Source organism: Tachypleus tridentatus, chromosome 7, assembly GCF_004210375.1.
Source record: "Tachypleus tridentatus isolate NWPU-2018 chromosome 7, ASM421037v1, whole genome shotgun sequence".
NCBI classification, from domain to species: Eukaryota; Metazoa; Arthropoda; class Merostomata; order Xiphosura; family Limulidae; genus Tachypleus; species Tachypleus tridentatus.
Window position 1 is genome coordinate 165,872,115 of NC_134831.1, and position 14,932 is coordinate 165,887,046.

Here is a 14,932-nt window from a genome sequence, read left to right on the forward strand (position 1 = left end):
AACGCTAGATCTACTTTCAAAGTAGGGTTAAGAAATCTCTTTTCGTTATTCATGGTATGTGCGCTCTCTAGTTTTAGGCCTAGAGCCTCCTCGAATACAGAAGAATTGTATATGACGAATGTTGTAATACGACGGGAATAATGCATCAGAACGTTAGTGAGTTCGATATAAACGCGCACTCTTGAGAAAATTAATGGAAGCTCAGTAGATCAACCGCATCTATCGCGTTCAGCACGCAACAAAAGCTGTTTCTCTTGATTTTTAATTCCTAGACGATAACGACCTTCTATAGGACGAAAAGAATAAATGAAGGTTGATTAAACTAAGGAAGGAAATTACATCAACCTAACAAATTAACCCTTAGCCTCGAGTCTATTGCTTGTAATGAGAGGCAGGTAATCATGGTGTGTTCCCTCAAACTGTATAAATTTCCAACGAACCTTTATAAGTTATAACAAACAAATACTAATCCAGTGTTACGTCCCATCAGATGGGAGAAAACTAGGACTGTTTCGTCCCCCTTAGAAAGAAAACAACAAATAAAAACTAATTTGTCTACGAACTCCATGGATTGTGTGGGAAGGAGACTTCAGAAGTTTGTTGACACAAAAACACTGAAACGCAAAAAAATGAAATACTTCATTTACTTTGGTTCATTAGTTCTTTACAGTGAAGCTTGAAACAGGCAAAAAATATAAAATTGACTTTTGTTTGTAATTAAGAACAAAGCTGTACAATAAGCTATCTTTAAATATTCCTGAAAAGTTTAATAAGAGAGCCCCCATTTCCATCACCATGATGTGACTTCATCTTTACATATTTGTAGTGGACCGCTAACGACCCCAGGACTCCTTATGACTGGCATTTGAAATTTTTGATACTAGAATAGACGGGAAAATATTTTGAAACGAAGATAAAGATTTATTGTAGGAGCTTTTGAAACTTAGATGCACTAGTGGGGCAAAGTACTATGTTGATACTAACGAACCCGTGGTCTTATGACCCACATGTATAGAGCCGCTATAATACAGATTTAACGTAGAACTTGTATATATTTAACACGTTTCCAGTTTAATAGTCATTACCACTATAATGTAGATTAAATTTCTTTAACCAAGTTGCAAACAGTAATTAGTAATCCTACTTGTATACGTGTTAAAAATTTCTAATGTAAATGCCAAATTAGGGCCCGCTTTCGGAATTGTTTCCGCAAGATATCCAGATTCTGAAAAATGTGGGGTAAAACCTCAGGACAAAGATGATTTGTTTGGTACCATTTAAATGTCCTTGTGGCCGGCCCATTTAGAAGAAACTTGACAAAGACACTGAATCTTATTATGTACTAGCTTATAGCCCATCAAAAATGACAAAGGAAGTATTACTAACCCCACCCCATAGTATACCATAACCTAATATTTTAAAGTTAACTGAAATAAATAGATTTTGCGAAATCAAGTTTGACCAATAAAAAGGCAAAAAAAAAGTTGGTCCAGGCTGTCTAACTCCGGTAAATTCTTATGCGAGCTAATAAAAATTACGATAATTCATAAGATGAATTCTTGGCGTATACATAGAATTATTACAAGCAAAAATCAATTAGAGTAACAACCTCTAATATATAGAAAAGCCAGCGCGTTTTGGTAACACTACGTTTTAACAGTGGATTTTATATCTTGCTGACATAACCTAATATTGTTGTGCGTCTATGTACTAAAATTATAAAATGAAATGTATAGACAATAAAACTGGAAAATAATATTTGTTGATCCCTTGATTAAAGAGGTTTGTTGTTATTGAAAATGTTGGTGATATAACAAAAAATAACTCGGTTGAATCTACAGGAAATCTCTCCTCCAATCAGAAACAGTGATTATCCAACCAATCATAACAGCTCTCCACAATCCACCAGGACACTATAAAAGACCGAAAACACCTCACACACACACTCAGAGGTGTCGATTTCGACATTGAAGATCATGAAATAACTGACGAACTAACAACTCAAGGCTACGACATTGCATCATCAAACAGAATTATCTCATTCAGAACGAAACAAAAAACGCCACTGATCAAGGTAACCGTCAACAAAAAAGACGATCAGGAAAAATTATTAAAAAACGGTTGCTTTTTATTTTTCAAAAGACACACGACCGAACCGGAAAAAACACACCAAAAACCAATTATCCAATGCTACAAATGTCAACGGTTCGGACACACAAAAACTAATTGTATGGCCAAGGACAGATGTGTTAGATGTGGCGGATCTCACGAGGTCGCTCAGTGTCCTAACGAGCGTAACCAAGTTAGATGCGCTAACTGTCAGGGCCCCCACACAGCCAGTTACAAAGGCTGCCCCAAATACGCAACAGATTCCTTTTCAAAACCACGAACAACAATAATCAAACCCACGGCTACCAAAACAACACCAAACAACCTTTACTACCAACTCCAACTGACTCGCAAACCAAACACGCTCAACCTCAACCAACACGTACTTACGCGGACGTAACACGCCCGAAAACAACACAAGCATTTAACCCCACAGATTTCACTACAAACTTGCTAGCAATGCTGATAGAATTGAGTGATCTCCCCTCATTCGAATCGAGGCACGAATCACTCAAGGCTGTTTGCAGCCTTGCAAGTTATTATTTTAACCTTCCTCACCTCAAACCACACCATCTTTCACTCAAAATTCACGCAAGGGAAATAAAACAACACAATGATATAACACATTAAAATCTTACACATCAACTGCCAAGGAAATCTTAAAGACAAAAGGATAGAAATATACAACATAAACAAACATATAAACGCCAACTTAATCATCGTTTCAGAAACACTTTGCACAGAAAAACAGAACACCACAATCCCCGGATTCATCTCACACAGCATACCTCACTCAGAAAACAACAGAGGTATAATAACTTACTTTAGTACAAAAATATCGCATCTAATCTCGATAGAAGATTCCTTTAAATCTGACATTAATGAGACCATTTTTTTGTAATATCCACTTTAACAACCGGCTAACTATTCCGATTCTAGCCATATATTGCTCACCAACCAAAGATATCGACATTAACTTCCTTCAAAAATGTGTTAATCGTAAACTCAAACCAATTATTATTGGAGATTTTAATTCACCGCACACAGAATTAAGGGGTAACAGAGACACACGCAGAGGATCGTGCATAAAAATTTTTATCTCTAGCAATAAAATGCACTTAATTAATGACAATACACCTACACACTTCTCAGCCGCTAACGGCTCATACGATGTACTCGATTTCATCATTGCACCCAAGGACATGGTTAACAGAATATCTAACTTTAAAGTGCATGATGAAATCACCAGTGACCACTTCCCCATGTCATGTATGATTCACCTGCGCCACCCTGCTGTGGCGTACGTGACTCCGTCCGCATACACCTACACTGAAACAGACTGGCTCTCTTTTAATACCTCTCTGGACTCATACCTACCCCATCCAACCGAACATGTAAATAACAAAACAGAACTAGACAACTATGTTGATCAAATTACAGAAGCCATAAAGAAAGCCATAAAAAAACACAATTCCTAAATCAAAAAGAAAACAAACACTTATTCAATGGACGCTAACACCAGAAATTCACGCACTAATAATCAAACGCAGACAATTAAGACGAACACACTACATCACACGCGATCCACACATTAAAACAGAAATCAATAGAACAAATACAAAAATTAAACAAGAAATTAAAAAAGTCAGAGAAAACAATTGGCATAACTTCTGCAAAAACTTAGAAAAACCAAGAACAATCCAAAAGAATTCTGGAAAAAATTCAAGAGTATTGCTTCAGACAAAAACACAAATCACATGCTACAACATATCACACACAACAATAAAATCGCAAGGACGGACGAAGAGAAAGCTGACTTATTAGCTGACTATTACAAATCCTCTTTTAGCGATTTAAACTCAGCAGATTTCGACACACAACACCAACACCATGTCAACAACTACATAAATACAAACCAAGCTTCATTCTCACCAGGATTTCCCGGCGAGACACTAGAAGCATACTCAAATTCAATCAATAGAAAAATAACCACAACCGAACTAAAGATTAATATCAAAAACTTGAAGAACACTTCCCCCGGACATGACCAAATACCAAATATTATTCTCAAAAAAAGTTCCACTCTACTACTACAACACCTCACAAACATCATGAACATTTCACTAGCGACCGGGTATTACCCTGACACGTGGAAAAAAGCCATCATAACAACGATCCCCAAGAAACAAACTAACAGAACAAATCCAGATAATTTCCGCCCCATCAGTCTGTTAAGCTGTCTTGGCAAACTGATGGAGAGAATTATCTCCAACCGTCTCCTCCATTTTTGCGAATCAAACAACATCCTTCCAGAATCTCAAAATGCCTCCAGAAAAAATAGACAAACAACAGATCACCTCACACGACTCACCGAATCAATCTACAAAGCTTACAACAACAATCAAGTAACCATCGGGGTATTCCTAGATGTCAAAAAAAAGCATTCGACAGCGTTTGGCACAACGCCATCATATACAAACTAAATCACCTACAAATAAATCCCACGATAGTCAAATGGATTTCAAATTTCCTAACCAATAGAACAGCACAAGTAAAAGTCAATAAAACCATATCCAAATTATTTAATATAACGGCAGGAGTGCCCCAAGGATCAGTCCTCTCTCCACTTCTATACATAATTTTCGTCAGTGACATACCTTTTCCAAATCTAACATACACACACAATTCACAATACGCAGACGACATCGCAATCTGGAGCACCTCCAGAAACCCAGTAATGGCCACGTCTCGCATACAAGAATCACTAAACAACGTCTCAACATGGAGCAACAAGTGGAGGGTCGTGTTAAATCCGACAAAAACACAAGCAATCACTTTCTATAGAAAACTAAAGAAGCAAAGAAAAAATCTAGAAAAAATAAAACTATCACTTGGAAACAAAACCATTAACATGAGCAAAAACATCACATTCCTTGGCGTCACTTTCGACACAAAACTAACATGGAAAAAACACATAAACAATATACACTCATCAATCAGAAAAAGGATTTCATATCTAAAGACTATAACTGGTAAACAATCGAAATGCGCACCGAACACCATTATACAAATATACAAGGCTTACATCCGTCCACTAATAGAGTACGGATGTCAAGTAACATACAATATGTCAAACAACACACTCCAAGAAATCCAAGTGCAACAAAACAGAATATTAAAATCCGCATTCAGTTTACCATCATTTACGCCAACAAATTATCTACACCAAATTAGTAATTTACCAACTATAAGAGACAGAATAACAGAACTTTCTCTCAAATATTATCTAAAAGCAGAAAATAGAAACAAACTAACGGCATCACTACACAAATTATCAAGTGCACCAACAAAATACATATCACCTTACAACATATTTCAAGAATCACAATCCACTCAACAAAGAATCTAAATAAATAAAATCCATGTTATTAATATGTATTCCTTTTTTCAGGTACAGGGCACACGACAAGCAAAACTTTCGGCGCCTGTCGTGTGAAAGTGGGTTTTCTCGGGGCACTCCCGTTTCCCCCCACATCAAAATCTTTAGGCATTGGATTTCTAGATCCCAGCCCAGGCAACTCTTTTGCCAGACCCTGAATCGTGCCGTTTGATTTGATCTGGATTTGAATGAATTATATTCATATTCACATCTGCTCAACTTCTTCCTTTAGGGACAAGTCCCGGCCTTTCTTTCCACTGCTGCCTTTGCCTCCACCCAAAACAGCATTTAGAGAGACATCCTCCACCCAAAAAGTCAAGAATAATAACGATAATTAATTTATTAAAATAATAATAAAAAAAAATAAAAAATAAAAAAATCACCACTTAATCTTAATAACAATCCACGAAAGGGGACGAAGAGGAACTACAAAGTTCCTGAACACCCCAGTTGGAGAGAGAACTCTTCTGATTTCTCTCTCTCTAAACTGAACCCCTGCCACGGTAGTTTAGTTTAGTTTCACACACACTGACCTGACGACGAAAGGCAGAAGACTCTCGAAACATCGTCCTCTACACTTGTGTCTCCACAACAGGCAGTTGTCGTACATTCTACAAAGTTTCATCATGAATACTCTGCTTAAACAATCTATTAAAGAATAGAAAATAGCTTAATTCAGAAACGATCTAAGTTTAAAATGAAAACGATATTTTTACTTTCACGATAAATTTTATGCACTTGTTTCTAGGCTAGGTCATGCTCCATTACGTATTTACTTTAGGATTCTTATACCAACACGTATTACACTTATAGAGTTTCACGGCACCCCCTTGTATCTTTTTCAATAAAATCGTATTGAACAGGCAGTAATCAAACTATCAAATCTGGATAAATGCATGTTGGCTTTAATTATGGCTCCTATTTCGATAAACCAAGCGTGATATGTCGTGACAAGCACTGGTTTTTACTTAAATTAGATACGACAACACAAATGAGGTAAATTCGAACAAGTGGTGGTAATGATGCGTAAACTGGACGGTAAAGAAGTGAATTACTGTAGTTTTGAAGCTATAACATTATACTTCTTGCATTGTAGTAGTTGGAACAATACTGTAACTACACTAATAAAAATTTTGTTGTATTTTAGAAGAATAGGGAGTGTTTGTTTGTTTTGGAATTTCGTACAAAGCTACACGAGGGTTATCTGCGCTAGCCGTCCCTAATTTAGCAATGTAAGACTAGAAGGAAGGCAGCTGGCCATCACCACTCACCGCCAACTATTGGGTTACTCTTTTACCGACGAATAGTGGGATTAACTGTCACATCATAACGCCCAAACGTTATGATGAAGCAAGCATGTTTGGTGCGATGGGGATTCGAACCCCCGACCCTCAAATTACGAGTCAAACGCCTTAACCCACCTGGCCAAGGTGTGAGCTTCGGTGATGTTGAAATACTATTGTAAAACATTCTGATTGAAAACCCTTTTTTTGGGGGGGCAATGAATGAAAACGTGACTAGAATTATAGTTAGTTATAAGCAATATGACGTCTACTATTCTCACTATGTCAAAGTATTCCAAGACTTTACTAGATCTGACTATACAGCATTGTTTCTGTTCGGTGTGAATATTTCATTGTTGTAACAATATTATAAAGTTTAAAATATTTTTGTATGATAATATTATAACACTAATAAGCGCGGCTTATTTTTAACAGTGTAATTTCAAAAGTAATAAGGCGTGTAACTATAATGCTATAGTCCTTTAAATCATGTAACGATAGTTTTATACTATTGAAGTAAAAACGTCCACAATAAATAATAAAAATAACAACGTTACAGCATACTAGCCAGACTATCATAGCGATAACTGTTTTAAATGTAATTCCTAAGATACAATTTATAGCTTACCAAAAGACCTCTCGAAAACCGAATTATTCTAGAAGAATCATATTGTATTTGTTAAGTAGAAAGTTGCAAAATGGGCTATATGGACTGTGACCAAAACTTTAGTATTATAATGGATAACAATAATAAAAAAGGTAAGACCACAAAGGAAAATATATAATATTTCACGAGATTCTAAGAACTGTTCAAGACGGACCAATTAATTTCAAAGTGGCCCCCAGTGGCACAGTGGTATGTCTGCGGACTTATACCGCTAGAAACCGGGTTTCGATACCCGTGGTGGACAGAGCGTAAATTGCCTGTTGTGTAGCTTTGTGCTCAATTCTAAACAAACAATTATTTTAAAGGTCTTGTGGGGTTCAAGAGGTAGCATTCACAACATTGTTGCTGGACATGTAACAACACAAAACAATATACGTACCATGTTTACAGTATTGGAAATGGTTATAAAAACAGCCAAAAGCTCTTTATTTCGTGAAAGTGAACTGCACTAAAGTATAGTCACGTGATGGTAGCTTACACTGTGGTTGGTTATCACCTAAAAAATTTAAATTCCTAAAAACCTCTATACAACGATTTACTTTTGGACTTTGTCCAAAATATTTTTTTTCAGGATTGAAGCAACCATTGTATTTTGTGACTGTTACTAAATTGTTATGAGGTGTACGCGTTTTGTAACCCGACGAAGAACGATTTCCATTTTTCTTGTCACGAAACTAAACCTATTTTATTTTTAAACCTTACATTTTATTTGTTTATTTTTATAAAAATACCACATTTAAATTATTGATTTATACATGATTGTACTGAGATGTTCATATAGAAATTCAAGTTTTACGAGTTCATGATTGTATAACGTTTTGTTTCTTTTACCAAAGTGTGATTTTTTAGAGTTGTAAAACATAGATTAGAAATTATAACCACGACAACTTCATATTCGCTGAAGTCCAGAGTTCAATTTCTGTAAAATCTAATATATTGAATTTTACGACACGTAAAACAACGAAATAATGTACGTTTCAATGCTGTTGAACTCTGAAGAACTAACTGCCTAGTAATAAACCTATAACATAACATAATGTTCAACATTGTGTTCACAACAGCGGACTGTGAAATAAACAACATGGTGTTCAATTGTTGATCAAGTCATGTAATAGATGGTTACACAGTGTATAACGTTGCGTTGAATCTTATTACATGTGGCTACACTCTGAATCGCTGAACCTTAAGACAACTGGTTACCCCGCGAATCACTTATATGACATGTGGTTACACTATAGATCATAACACAGGTTTTTATGCTTTGCTGTGTTGAGGGCAACGACTATAACCTTGAACATTTACTATATTAGGATTAATGCACAACACCGTGAATATTTACTATATTAGGATTAGTGTTCAACACCTTGAATAGCTAACATATTTGGATCAATATACAACACCTTGAACATTTAGTGTAGTAGTATCAATGTACATCTTGAATATGTAGTACAATGGGATCAATGTCCAACACCTTGAACATTTAGTACAACTGAATCAATTTCCACAACTTGATATTTAGTATAATGGGATATCAATGTACAACATCTTGAACATTTAGTATATTTGAATAAAGGATTAACACAATGAACAGTTAAGACAATGGGATAAATTTCCAATATGTTAAACATTTACTGTATTGAAACAGAGTCAATCTATTGAACATTCCATGCACTATGGTCAACAGCCAGCAACTTAACATTTAAAGTTCCCATTTTTTAAAAACTGTCATGGATTCAAAGTTTCGGTGAGTTTTAACACAAGATAAACAATTGTTTGGGTTTAGATTTTAGTGTGCCACCCAACAAAATTAAAGAAAAATTAGTTTATCACCAGTTATAACGAAAAATCTACACAATGAGCACCATCATCAGTTATTGTGGTAAATGTTTACAATCAGTACCATCACCAGTTATAGTGGTAAATGTTTACAATCAAAACTATCACCAGTTACAGCAGTAAATGTTTAGAATCAGCACCATCGCAAATTATAAAAGTAAATCTTTACAGTTTATTTTCTATAATATCACAAATTACAGCGGTAAATGTTTACAGTGACAATTGTTTAAAAGTGTTTGTTTGTAAATATAATTGGATGATTTGAAGTACGGTGGCGGATTTAAGGGTGTGTTGGCCCAGGGGCTAATTATTTTTTGGCCCCTACACCACATGTAATTTTACATAGAATAAAATTACTAATGGGGCCCCATTAAGGCCGCTGGCCCTGGGGATGAGCCCCCTATAGCCCCTACCTAAATATGCCACTTAGCGTGTAACGTACTTGAAAAGGCAATGCGTTTACACTATTTACAGTACCACACTATTTACAGTACCACACTATTTATCCTTTTGCAAAAAAACAAACTTTGTAGTTGTAACCATAATATACAAACATGGTAAAAGTGTGACAGACAATGCCTGTTATACAAAACTAATTATTCTATAGGCGGTAATACACGTTATTTTTGTATTCTTCCGTAGAAATTTGGTTTGTGTTATGAGAACAAGAAAAGGAACTAATTAGTATACGTTCGCTGAAAGAAAATAACAAGAAAACAAGGGTAAAGCGACTATGTCATTAAATATAAATAGGTGGTTATATTATAATACATTCTGTTAGGACGAGAACCATACACTAACGTCAGCACTTTTTTATACCACTCTTTGTCGTTTTCACATGAAAGGTTCTAGAATAAGATGTGATGTAAAGTAGACTAGGTACTAATTAACTGTCACTCTGTTTGTGGGTAAGATGCGAAATAAATAGAAGCGCCGAGTTGATGGACACTTATACAATGTCAACGTGTTTTCAGGTAAGAAACGAAGTAAATAGGTACGTTGAGTAGATACTAAGTGGCTGAGTTTCCCAGCACGACGTCTGTCGGGAAAGGCACATACTGCGCGCTGACAACAGCCACTAGGAAGAGGTAACTTCGGGCCGCCCATCAATCGACCCCATTCCCCGTTGTTGAGCTTGACAAGTTGTTACGGAGACCTGTGCTGAGCTCACTTTGACGAGTTGTGCGTGCAAAGTGGTCATGTGTACGGTTTGAACAACGGTAAGGAACGGGCGAGCAAGTGTGTGAAAGAGGGTGATAGAGAGAGACACACGTGGAGTATGAGAAGGCAGTGTTAAAACTAGTATACTGCAAGTTTGTCAGCTAACTCCTTTACTGCTCTATCTGTAGGTATCTCAAATGTATTACATATGAATACCACCGATTATACGAATGGTCTGTACGCTTGTAAATAGTATTTTTCTGCACGACTCTGGAGTAACACGGAGAAGATAACGCGTGGTGTAACACGGAGAAAATAACTCGTCGTGTTACACGAGAGATAGCTCGTGATGTAACAACGTTCCTGTTTTGTTTGGTTGGTGTCAAGATAACTGTTATTTTTCAGTAGAGCTCGATCTTACTGTGTTATCATGGTGGCAGTTTTGATTTTTAGACCAATGACAAAAGATATTTTTGTGATCCTCATATTTTCCAGTTTATTTCGGTGGCTCACTGGAGGTAAGAATCTTTTACTGTTTGTTTTATCGTTAAGAATATGTTACATGCACGATGTATTTCATCCCAATGTGTGATTTATCATGAGAAACAGAAAGAAGAATACCATTGGTTCCAAATTAGCAGGCTTAGAGTCTAAAGTCTTTTTTCAAGAAACTTTTAATCTGTGCAAACTGTTCTGTGTTGCGTTATATCTAAGACTGAAACAGACTATTTGAACTCGTGTTACACATGTCACATTCAAACATCTGCTCACAAACAAACATAACTACTGTCTAAGAATAACTAAGTATACTGTCTATCCGTTATTAAGCAACTGAAATTTAAAAAATATAATATGAGTGAAACGGATACATGTTGTAGTGTCTGTACGTAGAAAAAAACTGGATATATGTTATGAAATGTCATAAAGAGCAAACAATGTCATTCTTACATTTAATCTATTTTTGGTATAAACAAAATGTAACCTCAAATGTTCTGGTTATTCATTATACACAATATGAAAAAAAAACCCTTAGTAATAAAACAATAGAATGGGTAATGTTTAGCTGCGATTTTTATTCTATCTTAGGTTATGCTTCAAAGGGCGTGAAAGCTACCAAGCAGCACACACATATTTGTTATAATATTTTTTAAACTCTGTCGTTGATCATAGCCTTTTGTTTTGCATGTTACTTAGCGTTTCTTAAACCAAGCAGTAGCGGAAACACGGTAGGACCAAGATTTGTGAACGAACCACCTGGAAACGTGATATTCATGAACGTAACAGGTGCAGTAATCAACTGTGAGGCCAGTGGTCAGCCACGACCAGAAGTGGAATGGATTCTACGCGATGGAAAGCCAGCTATTCCAGTTACAGGTGTGAGGGAGACACCGCAAGATGGTTCTCTAATATTTCCACCTTTTCCACTCGAAAAACTTCGACGTGATATACATGACACTGTTTATAGATGCAGAGCTAGCAACACTCTTGGAACAATAGGTAGCAGAGAAGTAAGAGTCCGGGCAGGTTAGTGACGTCTTATTTTATAATTATTCCAGTCAGGACTGATAACAATATGTAGTGGGGATGGTTTGTTTGTTTGGTTTGATTTGAATTTCGCGCAAAGCTACACGAGGGTTATTTGCGCAGGCCGTCCCAAATTTAACTGTGTAAGACTAGAAGGAAGGCAGCTAGCCATCACCACCGACCGCCAACTCTTGGGCTACTTTTTTACCAACGAAAAGTGGGATTAACCGTAACTTTATAACGCCCTCACGGCTGAAAGGGCGAACATGTTTAGTGCGACGGGGATTCGAACTCGCGACCCTCAGATTAGTAGTGGGGATGTATCGGTATTATTTCACAATTATTACTGTGTTTTCCTTTAATTTGTACACCACGTTTGATATATACCATTGTCGAAGTTTCAAGAAAACCTCACCAATTGTTACCCTTGCATTTACCACATTCTCTTTTCTTGTGCACTATACCAAAAAGAAATAAACTCTTTAGAACAAATTTTTAGTTTTTAAACATTATACGTGCCTTACCTACAACCATCCAACTAGAACAGTTTAATTTCTATTTACTCTCCTATAACCTACTGTTTTTATAACTCACGATCCATTGATTTTTCTAGAAAACTTTTATTCTGGAGTTCTTTGCCTCGGGCTTTCTCATGGTACCTCAGTAATACCTTGTTAACAGTGTTGAAGTAGTCCTAGATTTCTGGACCTTTTCCTTAGGAACTTTGAGGAATAAACAAAGAATGAAAACCCGCAAAGTAAATTAAAAGTTTTTAGTATATATATGTATATACACGCACACATATACACCTGGTATGAATTTTAGGTACATTTATGAAGAGACAGAGAATAAAAATTTCCAAGAGAGATTCTAAGCATATAGTTGTTGTTACTCTGTCTCGATTAGTAACTGCAAGGAAACTATACCCGACTTTGGAGAATGGTCGATACCATTGTTTGTGTTGCAGGTTTTCTTTTAATATTTGATACGGTTTGTTTGTTTGTTTTGAATTTCGCACAAAGCTACTCAAGGGCTATCTGTGCTAGCCGTCCCTAATTTAGCAGTGTAAGACTAGAGGGAAGGCAGCTAGTCATCACCACCCACCGCCAACTCTTGGGCTACTCTTTTACCAACGAATAGTGGGATTGACCGTCACATTATAACGATGCTATAAACCGGGTTTTCGATACCCGTGGTGGGCAGAGCACAGATATCCTTTTGTGTAGCTTTATGTTCAACTACACAGAAACAAGTAAACAAACTTAAACAAACGGCGGGATTTACTGTCATACTTGTAATGCCTAAGCAATTGAAAGTATGAAATGTGTTCAGCGCCTATCGTGGCACGAACCTTGGATCTTAAGGACCGCAACCTGTTACACTAAAAATTAATAGGCTCTACCCAGTGTAAGTAACGTATAAAAGTGTATTATTATTGACAAGTTCACTGTATAAAAATAAACTTGTTAAAACAAATGTAATAGTATACAGAGTTGTAATGGTTTCTACTATTGTTCTAATTCTTTTTACTGATTTGTCAGTAAAAAATAAAAAAACTACAAAATCCAGTTCATTTAATGGTAAGGAAAGACTTTTACTTCAACGAATATCTGTTTTACAAACTAACTTAAAGTTAATTAATACGCATAGCTTGCAGTAAACGCCGATAATACAATTTCATTTATTTGCCAGATTTTCTCCTACGCAAGCCAGTTTGTCGTATGTCTTACTGAAAAATCATTCATCGTATACTTTAGCCTAATTGCGATTTACACCGCTCAAGTTTTCAAAAAAATTGTGGTCAGTAAGCCATACCTGTTACACCTCCCTCTGGCTAAACAGCAAGACAATCGACTAAATAATAATAAAAAAATAGCCTAAAGAAATATATTTGAAATATGATATAAAAGGTTTTGTATAATATAGACAATTGTTACATTGAAATTACAATACAAATGTATTTGAAAGGAAAGAGACTAGATTGCATTTTTAAAGAAACAGTTAAAGGCGGCACACCAGCGACACCAAGAGTAATATTTAAAAACACGACTTCATTCTGGTTTTAACTGCTACTACAACAAATTATAAAGAAAGATATGCCACTCGTAGAAACTTTGCGTAAACTAAAAAAATATAGCAAAAAATAACTGTTTTAATAAGTTGAAATCAACTTAATAATTGATATGTTAATATAAAAGGTTCTGATAAGAACAGACATGAAACTGGGCCTAACATTACGAGAGTAAACAGAAACCTTTAGCACTATTTTACCAAACAGGAAAAACTAAAGACCACAAAACAAAACACATGAAGAAAACTTGGGTACTGTATAAAATGCTAAAAATCTCTACAGGTAACATTACCAGGGGTAGAGAACATACATATTTATGTGTTGAATTTATGACAAATGATATCTGCTACTGCTCCTAATTTTAAGCCACTGACCAAGACGAAAGAAGTTCCCAAACTCACCATATTAACTAAGGGATTGGCTGTTACTCTTATAACGTATCTACATCTTAAAGTGTTGGAAATAGCTTGCAGTATCGCAGAGGGTTTGAACTCCTCTCTTCAACTCCGAAATCCACGGCTCTACCAGAAGGCCAACTCGCACTGATGAAACACCATCAGAAACAAGAGTGGAGAAAGTCTGAAAAAAAAGGCAAGAATTCTAGAATACGAGCTGTCTGCACAGTAAAGTAATGTGTAAAAACACATGTTAAAAATAAACCAGCTGTAAAACTGTATAAAAAACACATGTTAAAAATAAACCAGCTGTAAAACTGCGTAAAAACACATGTTAAAAATAAACAAGCTGTAAAACTGTGTAAAAACACATGTTAAAAATAAACCAGCTGTTGCTATACATGAAAGGCAATACTAAAACATCTCCAGTGATTTGATCAGGTCAAA

At 35.9% G+C, this 14,932-nt stretch overlaps 1 protein-coding gene across 2 annotated transcripts in view; it reads left to right on the forward strand.

The window, feature by feature from the left end:
* Positions 1-10,468: 10,468 nt before the first annotated feature.
* Positions 10,469-14,932, forward strand: part of LOC143257134 (cell adhesion molecule Dscam1-like) — a 101,933-nt gene continuing 97,469 nt past the window's right edge. For both annotated transcript variants that reach the window (XM_076515416.1, XM_076515414.1), the window contains exons 1-2: positions 10,469-11,013; positions 11,690-12,019. In XM_076515416.1, coding sequence (XP_076371531.1) covers positions 10,926-11,013; positions 11,690-12,019 — 418 coding nt within the window. In that variant the 5' untranslated portion in view covers positions 10,469-10,925. The remainder of the gene's footprint in view (positions 11,014-11,689; positions 12,020-14,932) is intronic.